Raw genomic sequence first — 14846 nt, 5'->3', positions numbered from 1 at the left:
GGCTGGACGTTTCATAGTGGAACCAACCGCACGGACAAGCACAGCAACCCAGATCCTAACTTCTGAGGAGCCCACCTGCTGTCCGTTCCCAGGCACTGGGGTGCAACAGCCGGCACCCCATCACCCCCCACAGCTCAGTTCACTAAGGTTCAGGGAGAGTCGACACGAATAAAAGTACGAATCTGCTGAAATTTAAAGTATGAAAAAGATGGGGCAGAGTATGAACGCAGTCATAAAATTCTTCGGCCCCCTTCCCCCTGCAAAATGACCAGCCAGCTTCATTTCCAGTTCAAAGCCACCACGAATGACGCGTTCCCAGGCAAAGGGAGAGTCAAGCAGAAATGCCGGGGACCATAAATACCCTCTGCCCAGCGACAGAGCGAGAGGGACAGGGATGCAGCCCCCCCGGGGGGTGGGGGGCACGCGATGCTTTAAAAACAGACACAAAACCTTACCTCAACAGCATGGAAAAAGCAGTCAGAGGAGCAAGACGGCATTTTAAACTGAGACGGTCTCCTGAAAGGGAGTTTGTCCCCGGCTTTTCCGCTGTCCCTGGCAGGCTGGGCCCCTCCAGACCTGCCCCACCAGTAGTGCCCTGTGCAGAGGCGCCGGGAGCCGGGCTGGCAGGGCGGGCTGACTCCGGGCAGGCGGGGCTGCTTCTGCCTCGGGCTCAGTCCGCGAGGTAGTGAATCAAGCCAGGCAGAGCAGACCAATCAGGTCCCTCCTCCCTGTGCCTGATGCAATCGCCCCCCAACGGGCTCCCCACTTCAGGGCTGGTGAGGTGGAGGTAGGACACTCAGGCCAAGAGGCCGGAAAGAGCCCTGCTCCTGTTTTCCTATGACAGCGAAATGAAACGTGGGACGCCCAGAGCCCGAGCACGGGCGTTCTCTGAATCCAGGCCTGGCTGCCAAGTCTCTCAGAAATCTGGGTCTGTAGCCCGGGGGCACCTGCAACTTCGGAGCAAGAACTCCCGTGGCCTCTGAATGCCAGCTGGTTCTGACCAAGTGGCTGCAGCTCTCTTGCTCCCTCTCTGTCCCTTTTCCCAGGTGCAAACTTTGTCTGGCAGGAGAGGGTGAGTTGTGCGGACAAGTCCCTATTGCAAGGGAGTGAACGCAGGAGCAGGAACTGGGATCGTCCAGCCCCACAAGTACTGTCCCTGCTGGAGGGGAGGCAGGGCCAGCCTGGAGACACAGCTCCCCGGGGGCAGGTCACCACCCCTGCCGGCCACCTCTCAGCCACCCGGAGAAATCCCAGGGGAGCCAATCAGGACTGAGGGACAAGCTTGCAACTCACATGCATTTTTATAGAAACCTACTCATCTCTTTCCGGGAGTTCACATTTCGCTCTACAGAAGTTATACTTCCACGAAACAAATGAAATATTCAAATACAGCTGACATGAGGGAGTCCATAAATGTGACATTTAAACAACGAAAAATGTCTTCTGTCTGTAGGTCAAAACTTAAAAAAAAAAAAACCCACAAAAATGCATTAACATGGAAGAGAAACAAATTTAGAAAACACAAATGGGTCCAGATAATTCCTTAGAAATGCACGAATTGTACTGTGCACCATGTCCTCTGCCAAGCCCAGCATGCTCCTGAGACACCTGTGCCCAGGGTCAGAGGGAGTGTCTCTGGGATTACAATCAACATCAGCTTCTCTAGAACACTTCGATCACGTTCAAGTCTGTGTATCGATTTCCCTGCCCCAAATCAGGTCTGGCCCCGGTACTTAATCTTCTATCTGGCCCGAATGCATTTTTCTTTAAACTCACTCTTCCCCTCCCTGCTGCTCACAGCCACCCCCCGGAGGTCTATATATAGTCTCAGTATTAAAAGCTAAGATATGCTCTGTCTCACGGCCAAGTCCATGGCTTTCGGATTCCCAGAGTAGGCTGGGCTGGCAGGCCCGGGGCAGGAGCAGACACAGACGGTGCTCCAGGGACAGGCCCCTTGAAGCCAACGCTGGCCGCTCTGCCCCAGCCACCTCCAGACACAGCAGAGCCTGATGGTCAGCAACGCCACAAACCCCCAAGACGTAGCAGCAGTCTCAGGCGGGTCACGCATTCGGGGCTGCACCGGAGAGGACTTTAGCGAACACTAAGGCACAAAGAGAAACGTTCTGTAGTGGTTGGCCACTGTCCACCGTGCCTGAGGCCAGCAGTTGAAGGGACATCTAGCATCATGAGGTGCCTCTTCAGTCACCACCTGGTTGGTGCCTGGCCTCATTCTAAAAGCAATTAAGGATGTAAGATCTCAGCCCTCCGCGCACAGGCCTGGGGCGAGGGCTGCAGGGAGCAGGCTTGGCCTTCCTCGATGCATGGACATTCAAGCATCTCACACAGAGCCCAGAAGCTTCTCTGCAGTGAGCACGCCAGGGTCTCTGCCCCCTGCAGCTCACGGCTCAGCCAGGAGAGGTTCCTTCCATGGGCCTGTGTTCCTGGAGTACAGCCTGTCCAGGGAGCGTATGCACCTGGGTAATGCCAGGATGGAGGTGAACTGGGAGCACAGCCCCACAGTGCCAGGCCCTGGGACCTCAGGCAGGTTCTCTATTAGCTGAGACTCACTCTCCGCTCTGTGCCATGAGCACTGCTTGGGGAGTCAATCAGAAGTGCAAAGCACAGTGTTTGCTCTAAGAGTGTTAAAGCACCATTTACGACCTCCCTTGACAAAGCAGGGGGCGAGTCTCAAATCAGACTGGGCTGCAGTCTGGCTTTATGGGTAACTAGCTGCGGGAATCTGGCACAGTGGTCCGTGTCTCAGCCGCGCATCTGTGAAATGGAGATCCGCGAGTAGCACTGGCCTCCCAGTGCAGGCCCGGCTCAGGCTAAGGAGAGCCCCCCTGGAAAGGTCTCAGGCCCTTGCACCTCCCCCTGGGGGTGTGCTCGCACCGGAAACAGAGCCAGGAATGAGGCAGGCTCTGTCTGCAAGCTGCAGACACCAGGGAAGGAGGCCACCTGGACCCTGACTCAGGCCTGCGAATCTGGGAACACAAGCCTTGTGACTGGTGAGAGGCACCAGGAACAATTCAGTGGGAAAAGCCAAGCCCTGAATCCTCAATTTCCTCTTTTCTGTTGCAAAAGACATTAAGTAGTTCATTGCTTAAAAATAAAATGGTAATATTAAAGAGAACACAATTCTGTCAATGGCATGAGGCACTTTCTCTGCAGAGGCAGTGGGGGCAGGAATGCTCCGTCAGGCCGCCCAGCCCCTGCCCGCTTGGCGCTGCTGCCAGTGATAAAAGCCCTGGAGCGGTAATAGAACATTCTGGTGTTCCCGGAGCCCTGCTGTCGCTTTTTATACACTCCCTGCACAGAGTAAGATGTAGACCAAAGGGAAGGAGTTTGAGAACAATCAGGGTGGAGGTGACATCATCTCCGTGGCCCCGATCTGCACTCTGGCTTCTGGCCCTGGGTCCCCAACAGGTAGGCCATGGGGGTCACCACCCTGCCGTCCGTCTTGCTCCTGCTTCACGCACACACCTTGCTGGCTGACTCAAAGGCTCAGACTTTCCTACTGAGTTCAGAAGGCTCTCACTTTGGCCCAGACCACCCTAGAAAGACAGAAAATGGGGTACTTTCAGCTCTTCACCCCCAGAGCCGTCCACAGTGTAGGGTGTCCTTGAAGGTCAGCCCCCTCAGGGTACATGGACTGAGCAGAGCTGAGGGAGGCCCCAAACTCTGGCACGGACGCCAACACAGTAGGGAGGGGAGGGCGGTGAGCCAGGAGCTCCCAGGCCAGCTTTGTGTTCCTTCTTTACCTTCGATCAACCGACTTCTTAACCCTGAGCTCTTCCCAGTCCACTTTAAATGCACTTTCGGAAGTAAGGACGTAAGCTGAGGTTTTCAGAAACTTCTGAAGTCAACACTTATGGAGAAGTCAGGTTGTAACCCAAGAACTGCCAGGGACAGGAAGGGGGATGTGCGGATGGTACCCTGTCCCGGTTGGGGCCACGAGGAGGAAAGCAGGAAAGTCAGCTGTGTCCGGGCAAGCGGACGGCCCCAGGGGCCACAACTGTGCCTGGGCAGGTTGGGGGGGCTCCACCTCTGAAAACCGCAACAGCCATGCTGGGGCTCAACGTGAACGCCCTCCGCGGCAGGTGTCACCGTCCCCCAACGAGATGAGGGACGTGAGTCTCAGTAATGCAGAATGGCTTGCCCGGCATCCAGCCAACAGAAACTGCTGGAGCCCGGACCCGAGCCCAGGGCATCGGCTCTGCTATGCTTCTTTGCCGCCAGGACGCTTCGCAGCATGGGAGAATCTTCTCCGCCATGAGGGCTCCATTGCTTCCTAGGAGCTGCATGAAAAGGCGTCTGATTCTGGCGTGCCCTGAAGCCCCCTAACTGGGCTTTCGTAGTAAGTTCGGAAGACATGAAATTCAGTTCAGACTGGGCAGAACCAGGGTTAGGCTAGACAAATTTTAGTGAAAAATAATGTAAATCTAACAATTTTTTCCAGTTCTGTTCTAAACTAATGGTTCTACTTCAAGATATAAAGTATGATAACCGAAACTGCTCCATGTAATTATATGGCTCTATTCGAGGTAATAAGAATGTACGTAATAATCCTGTTCAATTAGGACAAGTCAAACTGACTTTAAAAGAAATCTGCATTATAATCTGTTGACTTCCAAGTTTCAATGAAAAAATATTTTCAGTCCTTACAAATCCTTTCTAAAGTAGTTAAAATTCTAAAAGTAACTCATTGAGGGGCGCCTAGGTGGCTCAGTCAGTGAAGCGTCTGTCTTTGGCTCAGGTCATGATCTCAGGGTCCTGGGATCGAGCCCCATGTAGGCTCCTTGCTCAGTGGAGAGTCTGCTTCTCCCCTCACCCTGGCTCCTGTTCTCCCTCTCTCTCCCTCTCTTTCATACATACATACATACATAAATATCTTTTAAAATATAAAATAATGCATAGAATAGTTCTTGAAAGTCAACCACAGATTTCAGAGTCCCCCAGCGGACTCCCCTCCTTGAATGGCTCTCACCAGCCCACGGGGTGGGTGACAAGATTCAAAGCACAGGGTGGCCCACCTTCAAACCAGACAGACCCATTTGGAAGACTCGATTTCGATCTGCTCCTCTGTATTTTTTTTTCCTCGAATGGTATGTGTAGCCTATGACTTTGACAAAGGCAATATTGATAAACTGATATCATTTTGTCGAAAACTGAAATAAAAGCTATTTTAGAAAAGATGCAATCCTCCTTCAGTGGACTAAAGACAGCAAAGGGATCCCAAGCGTTTGGAGCCAAGCAAAGCTGGGCCTCAGCTTCCCTGCGTGTAACAGGGTGGTGGCACCAACCAGTCAGCCAGGCTCCACCCAAGGGCTCCTACCTGGGTCCCTGCCAATCAAGAGGCCCCACTACTGCTGTCATGGGAACATCTGCTTGCATCTCCTCCTCTCTGGAGCTCCCAGGGGAGCAGAGCCACAGCTCCTTCATCCTTCTTGTTCTGCCTGGCCCACTTGCTCAGCCGCTCTGCGAGGAAGCTGGGGAGGCATCGCTTGTAGCACTTTCTGCCACACTCATTTCCTTCCTGCTCAGAAAATATCGAGCGAGGGTCTCCAGTGGAAAGCACGGCCTCGTCCACTTTGCAGCTTTGCTGGTGACTCTTCATACCTTCCCTCCGCCCTACACCAGGCCTCCTTGTCTGACAGGCTCCCCTCTGGTTTCCAGGACCAGGGTTCATGGGCTGCGGTGAGGGGAAGTGCACAGGGGAACGCAAGTCCCTGCACAGTGCCCTACAACAGTGACAGGTGTCTGCCACCTGTGCCCAGAACTGCAAGGACCAGCAAGGACACATCCTCGAGCACCGTGAGGGGCTGTTCACTTGGATCTCAAGAGGAAGAGAATGCTATTCATGGTGGAGTCGACCTGGAGGAACCCACTTTCTTTCCTGTGCATAAGGACAATGGCAGCTGCTCCCAGGAGTGTGAAGGTGGGAGGGGCGGGGACTCGTAAAGTGGAAATTCCTGACACGTTACACACACATACACACATCCAGAGATATTAGTGTTTTTTTATTATAAAAATAAGTTTTCGTTGTAATACCTGAAAATATTAAGGGACAAGGGAAAAAAAACTGAGAATCACCGACAATTCCCCTATCAGTTAAAATTCTAGCGTGTGCCCTTCTAGTATTCTTTTGCGCACGTATTTATAAATAGACACACTGACATAGTTAGGATCACAGGACGCAGAGTTTTGCAATCAGGCTGGTCAGCCTCAGGTCACGTCGTAAATATCTCCCGGGCACTACACTTCTTTGATGTTTCAGCGCCTGCGAAGTGTTTGTCCACGTGGCCATGTGGACCACGGTGCTGTCCTGACGGCTGTCCACGTGGGTGGTTTCCAGCCCTTCACGCTCACTGACAGCACCGTTTGGCACATCTTCGTACATGAGTCTCAGTGTGTGTGTGTCTATTTTCTCAGGATACATCGCTAGATGTCAAGCTTTATTTTTTTTTTTTAAAGATTTATTTGTTTCTTTTAGGGAGAGACTGAGAGAGCATGTGCAGGGGAGGGGCAGAGGGAGAGGGAGACAGAATCTCAAGCAGACTCTGTGCTGACCATGAAGCCCAATGGAAGGCTCAATCTCAGGACCCTGAGATTGTGACCTGAGCCGAAACTAAGAGTTGGACGCTTAACCACCCAGGCCCCCAGACATCAAACTTTACTAAAATACACCTCAAATAACAGAAACATCTCCAACAGCAGAGACAACTGACCATGTGCTTGCAGAATGCTATTTCCTAAAACTGGTTTGTTAAGGAACAGAATCAGACCAGGCACCAGTCCACTCAGTCTCGCCACATAAGAAACAGTCATGAAGCACGTTTTCGGTGCAGTCCCCAGTCCCCGGGACATCCTGGTTTCCCCCAGTGCCCACTGCCCACACCGTCTAGGAGCATCAGTTAAGTAGAGGAATCCTGGCTCCATGGTGACAGCACGGACTTCAGAACCTGCCAGTCCTGGATTCTAGACTCCTCCTTCAGCTTGCTGTGAGCACCCACCCCCCGACCATCAACACCCTCACTGCCACGGTGGGGGAACTATAGTCACACAGGCTTACGCCGGGTGTCACTTGGGGGGGGGTGCATAGAACTCCCTCGCGGGGAGCACACACTCAATACATGACCATTCCAGACAGAGCCCGTCTGACCTGTCTTCTCCTTCTGGGGGCGCCGCGGCCGAGATCGCCCTGCTGCACACACCCACAAAGAGAAAGCCTTTACACGGAAAGAGCTCATCGCGAATGTGTGCTCCAAAGACTTGATCTCAGGTTTTAAGTAGCTGAAATCCTAGTAGTTAGGAGTTTGTTTGCATTCCAAGAAGCTGGAGCCCACAGGGAAGAAGGCAATGGTGGTGTCTGAGAACAGAAGCCCCCCCCCCCCTCAACTGCCCCACCAGGTCCAACTGTCCTTCGTGAGGTGGGGCAGGGGCAGCAGGGGTGACCTCTAGGAGGCCTGGTGACCAGCTCAGGGTGGGCAGGAACGCGTGCGGCGTGAATATCAAGCCAAAGCCTGCGGCGTGGCCGGGTTGGGCGCCTCCTTCCGGACGGACCTCCGTGGGAGCCAACTCCTGGAGCCGGGCCCTTCCCAGAGCAGCGGTGTCTTTCAGGGGCACTGGGTCCACGCACACATGCAATGCAGATGCAATTCTGATTTGAATAATTTATTTTTTATGATAGTAAGGAATCAGGATTGATGACGATTCTGGTAAAAAAAACACTCATGATCTTTTAACAGAACCAGAAATATTGTAAAATATTTACAAATAAGTGATTTTTTACATGAGATTCTGGTCAAAACAGCAGATGGGGGGGGGGAGTCCATAGGGTGTGGCTGGAGCAGGCTGAGGGGTACGTGGGGATTCACCTCACTATTCAGTCTACTTCTGTGTGGGCTCCAAATTGTTCATAGACAAGAGCCTCAACACGTCTTTAGCCTTGTGTTGCTAGAAGAAATAAAGATTATATGGCTTTTCCTGCCTAATCTGTTTGAAGAACTGAACTAGCATCTCTCTGACCGAAACATTCAAGAAAGGAAACAACACTCCTTTTCCTCAGGCTTCTCACCCGGGATCAGCAGGGGTGGATTCTGCCGCCAAAGGGACATTGGGCAATATTGGAGGCCTTCCGGTTGTCACAACAGGTGTGTATGTGTGGGTGCTGCTGGCGCCTAGCAGGTAGAGGCCAGAGATGCCACTAAACGTCCTACCAGGCACAGGGCAGGCCCTCACAACAACGGACTCCCCAGTCCCAAATATCCGTGACTGCAGAGCTCGGGACATCTTGTCCCAGGAAGCGAGCAAGTACATTGATGGGGACACATCCAAGCCGCATGGGGCAATGTGAGTCTCTAAATGAACACCGGTAGTTATGGCTCTAAGCCACGGGATAAAATAACGTGTCCTCACGGACAAACACACACACGTAAGTACGTGGAAGAGAAAGGAACATGTTCTAACAGCAGGATGCCACCAATAAATGCAGAATGACAGAAAAATCAGACGAGAATCATCAATACACAATAGAACCAGCGAAGGTAAACCTGATGGAGAAAAGCAAATTAGTCGAGTCTCGATGATCTTCCTTCAAAAATTACTTCCCTCATGACAAAGTGGAGAACAGTAACTTTACCACAGAGAAACTCCACAGACAACATCTTAGCCGAGCAATAAAGAACGACCCAGGGCTGACGGGACCAACCGACACCAGCAAGTTCCTGAACTGAAGTCCGGGGGAGGATACAGACTCTCTTTCTGTGGTCTTCACACATACAGCCTGATGGGGTCCACGGGAGGCCCCCACGAGCCATGGGCATCCTGCAGTAACTGAGGACATGGAAGATGTGGGGAGACAAGGTGTGAAGGCGCGTCCCGGGGGAAATCACAGAGACACAGCCCACCGCAAAGGGTGGTCCTGTACCGGTCACGAACCAGAAAGGAAGAAGGCCGTCGAGAACATCAGAAGGACAACCAGGAAACGTGACACGGTCTGCAGACTGGACACATGCACATGGTTGATGTTAAGGGCTCTGGACTTCCAGCCTCCATGTCCATCGGACAAAGCAGGGCTTTCAGTTCTGCTCACGTCCGACCATGGAACCGCAGGAGTGATATGTCAGACAGACCACTGCAGGCAGCCATGACCCCTCTAAACCCAGAAAAGCAATAAGTTCCACCAAACGCCAGCTCAGGAGGCCCAACGCCAAAAAGAGCAAGCACCTACACGTGGCAGGTGCACACCTCCCTCCACCTTCCAACTGTCAAGGTCTCAGGGCGGACAGGAAAGCAAATGAGCTCTCTCGTCAGGTCTGCCCCTTTGCCCCCAGACGTCCAGAGTTCCTGGAAGCTACAGAAACAGCCAATCAGAATGATGGATTGTGTGGGAGTCTGCCTTCATCACTGGGGACAGTGACTTGGCAAGGGGGACAGTGGTACAGGACACCCGTCCTGGATTACTCCGTACCTGAACCAGGAGAACGGCCAAGCCCTGGTGCCTTCGCATTTTATTGTAAGGGACAGATCGCCCTTTGACGATGGTTATAAAAACGAATTTTATATGCATGCACATATAGTCATAAATACATAAATCTTTTGATCCAGCAATTACACTGCTGGGAATCTATCATCTGTCTGCCTATCAAGCACTCAATCATTTATCTATCATCGATCCACCTCTGTGTCATCTATCTACCCACCCACCTACCCAGCCATTAACTGACCAAAGATCTATGCATGAGAATGTTCATTCCAGCTCTGTTTGTAAGAAGAGTGAGCTGCAAACCATTCCAAGGGGCTTGTTAGATAAGTTATGGTACCTTCGTGTAACAGACCACCAAGAGACTTTGGGGAAGGATGTGATAATGCCCGTTAAGTCCTGAGCTGAGACAGACACATGACTGCCCATGTGTGCAGAACAAGGTCGGGAACGGAGAAAGTGATCTTACTTTTTATCCTATGCAATTTTAGACCGCGTGAGTTTTTGCTTTTACTGTGACCACTGATTACTTTTATAATTTAAAGAAATTAGGGTTTCTTGGTTTCTCCAGGTTTTTTTCTTTGTTTTTGTTCCCTGGCTGGGCACAGATGAAGGGGTAGTAAGTTGTGGCCAATGGAGTTCCAACCTTTAATTCTGCTTTTAGTGTGGAACCTGCCAGTGCTTGTGCGCCCATGGAATGAATCTGCTTCTTTGGAAAGGGAGGAACACAGTAGGAGGGACGCTTCCCCGTGAACACCTGTTGGGGGGAAGTGAGCCTCAAGTGCATTCAGTTTATAGGGAGGACTTTTGCTGCCAGGGAGAGGATGGCTCTTGGATCAACAAGATTAAAGATCCACCCACCTGGCCAGGCAGTTTCCAAGGCTCCTTCATCCATCCTGGCCATAAGTCAGCAACTTCTGGCCTCATGAACACATCTAAATAAAGTGCCACGAATTTAAAAGATGCAGAACGGGGAGAGCAGAAGAAGAACGATGCCTTTTAATATAAGGGAGCTTACTCAGGCTCAGTTAGCATAAGGTTCTCTTTCCTGGTGGCAGGAATTGTCCCGGGAGCCTCAGCAAAACAAGACCAACACAAACCCCGCTGAGGATCCATCAGCCTCGAGATGGGAACCTTTGTTATAGAGCAAGGACACGATCCAATCACATTCTGTAACCTGCAACACAGATCACAATAACAGACCTGCAAGCAGGATTTCCGTGGTAACAACATCAGAACGATTTGCTTTCTAGGAGCATCAAACGTAGCGCGCAGCATGAGCCAGACAGGCCACCTACAGCCGAAAAGCCTATTCTAAGGCCTGCCTTTGACGGGTGAAAACCTCTCTGACATTTCAGGTCCACCTGCACGAGGGTGGGATTCTGCGGCCGCCATCCACGGTCGATAGTCCCTGAGTACCTTCTCCTAGCCAGGCACCTGGGTGCTGGGGACGCGGTGCTTAGACTAAAATCCCAACCTCACGATGCTTCACTCAAGCAGAGAGACAGACAACAAATGAGAAGCAAAACCCAGGGTATCCCCTGCTGGAACGAGAGCGAGAGAGCCCAGTGGGGAGACTGGAAGGGCATCCGTGCGGGCAGCCGGGAGGACTGTGTCCTTTACCCTGAAATACAAAGTCACTGCACCAAAGACGCCATGTGGGATGATTTTAAAAGGGTCGTTCCAGTGTTGCATGTGTTAGGGCGCTGGGTGGGGACAGAAACCGGGAGACCGCTGAGCTAAAGTGCAGGGTAGGAAGGAACATCGGAGCTGGGTCCCAGCAAAGGAACCAGAGAGGCCGTGCAGCTGTGGTTGGTGGAAGGTGACAGGGTGGGTAGGGAAGGAATTTGGGGATTCATATGGGGCAGCCGGGGCAGGAGCTTGGGGAAGGAGAAGGTTTCAAGGGGGGATTGGACGCCGAGTTTGGACACATTGAGTATAAAGTGCCTGTAGGCATTCACATGGAGAAGCCAAGTTGGTGCTGAAGACCCAAGTCTGGGGCTTGGGGAGACCTGGAGGAGAACACAGACGTGGGGCATCTGTGTGCAGGCGGGTGGGAAGCTGGGGCAGTGGCAGTGACCATCAGGGTGCAGCGCGGGGAAGAAGTCAGGACGCAGAGTAGTGGGCAGGCTCTGCTCACAGGAGAGTGCCAGGAGCACCCAGACAGCGCCCAGCACTGGGGTGACGTCACACAGGGCGAGAGCATGAGGCACAGAGACAGCCAAGGGCCCTCCAAACACAGTGGTCCCAGGAGAGGGGATAATGGGGCAGAGAGAGGAGGCCAGGGAAAGGCGGGGTTCACAGAAGCTGGAGAAGCAAGCAGCTAGGGAAGCAAGTCCGTGCCAAGTGTCGCAGAGATGTCGTCACAGATGCCACCAAAACCTGACCGTTGGCTGTGACCAGGGGTAGGTCGCACGTCCTTGGTAAGATCAATTTCAGGGAACCAGTGGAACTGAAAGCCTGATGGGGAGTGCTGAGGGGAGAGAGTAGGGACACTGAGTTCCATGGCTGGACCAGGGCTGGAGAGCAGTGCAAGTGGAGGTTGTGTCCCCCTGTGAGGTCCAGGGGTGGGCCTCATCCAGATGCCGATGGAGTGATCCAGCAACAAAGGTGAGTCTGATGATGGACGACAGAGAAGGGGTGACGGCAGGAGCGAAGACAAGAGGGGGGTGCTGGCCATGAACAGGGGCTGGTCGTGAATGAAGGATATTAGCCATGAATGCAGGACCAAGTCCCCGTGGCCAGGAAGGCAGGCAGGTGGGTCCAGAAGCAGGTGGACAGGAGTTAGTTCTCTTTGGTAACAGGTCCTCTCTCTTAAACCCAACGCCAGGTTACCAGGTGTGATGTCAGAAGAGGGAAGAAAAGCTATGAAAACTTGTTTTTTGTTTAGGAGTACTGAGTGAATTGGGAGTGGGGAGAATCCTTGAAAGAAGAGAGATTGAGGAAGACAAAGAAGTGATTTACCTTTTTCCTATTGATTCGTAACAGCTCATTATTTAGGATAATGCAAATATAAGTATTCCAGATTTCTTTTGCTGCTTGTCAATATCTTAGTATTTAACTTATGACATTATTTTCCTTGTTTAAAAAGAATGATTTACTTATTTTGGAGAGAGAGTGTGTGCACACACGCACGAGCAGCGGGGGGACAGAGGGCGGGAGAGAGAACCTCCAGCAGACTCCCCACTCAGCGCCAAGCCGGACACAGGGCTCGATCCCAGGACACTAAGACCACAACCTGAGCCAAAACCAAGCTCTGGATGCTTAACTGACTGAGCCACAGGCGCCCCCCAATGTTCCCTCTCTGTAAGGACACCAGTCATCCTGGATTGGCCCACCTCCTCCAGTGTGACCTCCTCTGAATTAAGGAAGGCTGTAACTATTCTATTTCTGCAAGTCCCATCTTGAGACGCTGGGGGCTTCTGGACTTCCACCTGTGAGTGGGGGCTGGGAGAGACACACACTTCCATCCATAATGGTGTGCAACGAAGTGCAAGACCCCAATGCCACTCTTCCTCTGAAGAGCTGGTAACTGTCCCAGCACGATGCGTGTGCCATGCGTATCCTATGCTACCCCTTGCAGGCCTGGGCTCTGCCAGAGCACAGAACCGTCTCTCCATTCTGAAACCAGAACCACATGGCTTTTATGACAGCAAAATATGATGTTTTCTAACATCGACACCACTCTCCTGAGGGAGGGAAGCAGTCACCACTCAAAGACCAGATCCAACGGCCTCTTCTGTGTTCCCACTAAACCCATGCCGTCTGCAGGGCTGGACCCCTTTGTTGCCTGGCACACTTGCTCCTCTGATCACGTCATCTCAGACACCTACGTGCTGTCTCCTTTCGGAAGGGCCCCTGTTCTGAAAACACTAGGTAGTTCGGTTTCCAAGGTCTGAAAAGGCAAAATGAGAGGACGTGCGCTCCTAGCAGCAAATCAGGCTTCTGGCTGATTCGGTGGCCGAAATGCTAGAACACCAAACTGCTAAAACAAATGTGCCATCCGTAAGAGAAAGCAGAAGGGCCTCTAGGACGCAGAGGAAAGAAGAGCATACAAATGGTGGGTTCCGGAGACTTCGTGTCAAGCCTGAGGCCGGCCCGCTGGGTGGAGGTTACCATGTTCCCAGCTGGGCCTGGTTCTTCTCGTCTTTCGGAAGGACAGCCGTCTACTCCAACATCTTCTTCTACAGAAGCCACTTCTTAGGGAAAGTCCGATGACTCCACATGGGAGGGATACAGAACAAGAGCTGGGGGCCTTCGGGGGATCCGGGTCACAGAGCCGGCTGCCCGTGGAAAAGAACAACGTCTCTGGGGCCACCAGAGAACACCCGAGTCACCCGAGAGCAGGGAAACCATAGACACGGATGTGCGTCTGGAGACCCGACAATCCCACATTGGGACAAGACGGATTCCGAGACTTCTACTGTGTCTTAACAACCCAAACCACCCTATAAACGACTGAAAATCATCATACCCTGCGACCTACTAAAACTGACGCCAGTCCTTGTTTAGATGCGGATTTTCCTCTCAACAAGTTCTTCCTTACCCATCCCCTTCTCTGTCTGTGCTTCTTGTTTTGACTTTTGCGCCAGACGTAGGGTATGACCCACAGGGATCAGCAATGAGATCTCCCCTTGATTCTCCCAGGACCCATACGTGCATTCTGCCTTCAGCAACATAATTCAGTTTCATGACCTCACACATCCAGAGCAGCTCACCAGTTATGCTCTTGGTATAGACTGCAGTCTTGATGGAATAAGGTTCTTCTCCCTCTCGTGTACTGGGTTATAGAGGTCAGCAACCGCTGTGCACCATATGCCCAGCTCCCAGCAGCTCCTCTAGGGACCCTCCTCGGCCGTGTCCTCTGGGGCACTAGCGGCCAGCAGGAGCTGCCCTGCATTCGTGGCCCCCCACTGCAACCCTCTAGCATCCCCGCCCTGGAACCCAGACACCAGTGTGTGTTCCCAGGGGACACAGTGCAGGGAGAGGCGGCCACCACAGGAGGACAGCACCCACACTGCCTGGGTGCCCATGAAGCTCACCCCGACCTCGCCCAGGATCAGCGTGCAGCCTCCAAACGCAGGTGCACTCACAAACTGTTGGCTGCAGGCCCCCCATCAGCCGCACCGGACAGCCAGCATGCAGCCAGGAGAGAGGTCGGATGTGATTATTTTCATTGAATGAGAAGAAACACCAACCCGGGACAGGGCCTGGGCTCCATGTATATTTCCAGTTAGGTGGAAGGGGGGGGGCGGGGGGCAGGAGGGAGGGCGGGGCCCCCAGGGGGAGGGCGGGCCTGCTCTCAGAAGTCCATGGCTCCTCCCCACCCTGGACCACACCATAGTCCACCTGCCTGGCCGAA

At 52.8% G+C, this 14846-nt stretch overlaps 1 protein-coding gene across 5 annotated transcripts in view; it reads right to left on the bottom strand.

Annotated features, from left to right (window-relative positions):
* Positions 1-14846, bottom strand: part of GRB10 (growth factor receptor bound protein 10) — a 179232-nt gene that overhangs the window by 35930 nt on the left and 128456 nt on the right. Inside the window, exon 1 of one of the 5 annotated variants that reach the window (XM_044385276.3) lies at positions 456-1375. The exons of the other annotated variants lie outside the window; for them this stretch is intronic. Coding sequence (XP_044241211.1) covers positions 456-497 — 42 coding nt within the window. The 5' untranslated portion in view covers positions 498-1375. Of the gene's footprint in view, positions 1-455; positions 1376-14846 lie in introns of those variants that run through there. 5 annotated transcript variants of the gene reach the window in all.

This window comes from Ursus arctos, unplaced genomic scaffold (assembly GCF_023065955.2).
Source record: "Ursus arctos isolate Adak ecotype North America unplaced genomic scaffold, UrsArc2.0 scaffold_3, whole genome shotgun sequence".
In the NCBI taxonomy this organism is placed as follows: Eukaryota; Metazoa; Chordata; class Mammalia; order Carnivora; family Ursidae; genus Ursus; species Ursus arctos.
This window is presented reverse-complemented; position numbering and strand designations above follow the sequence as displayed.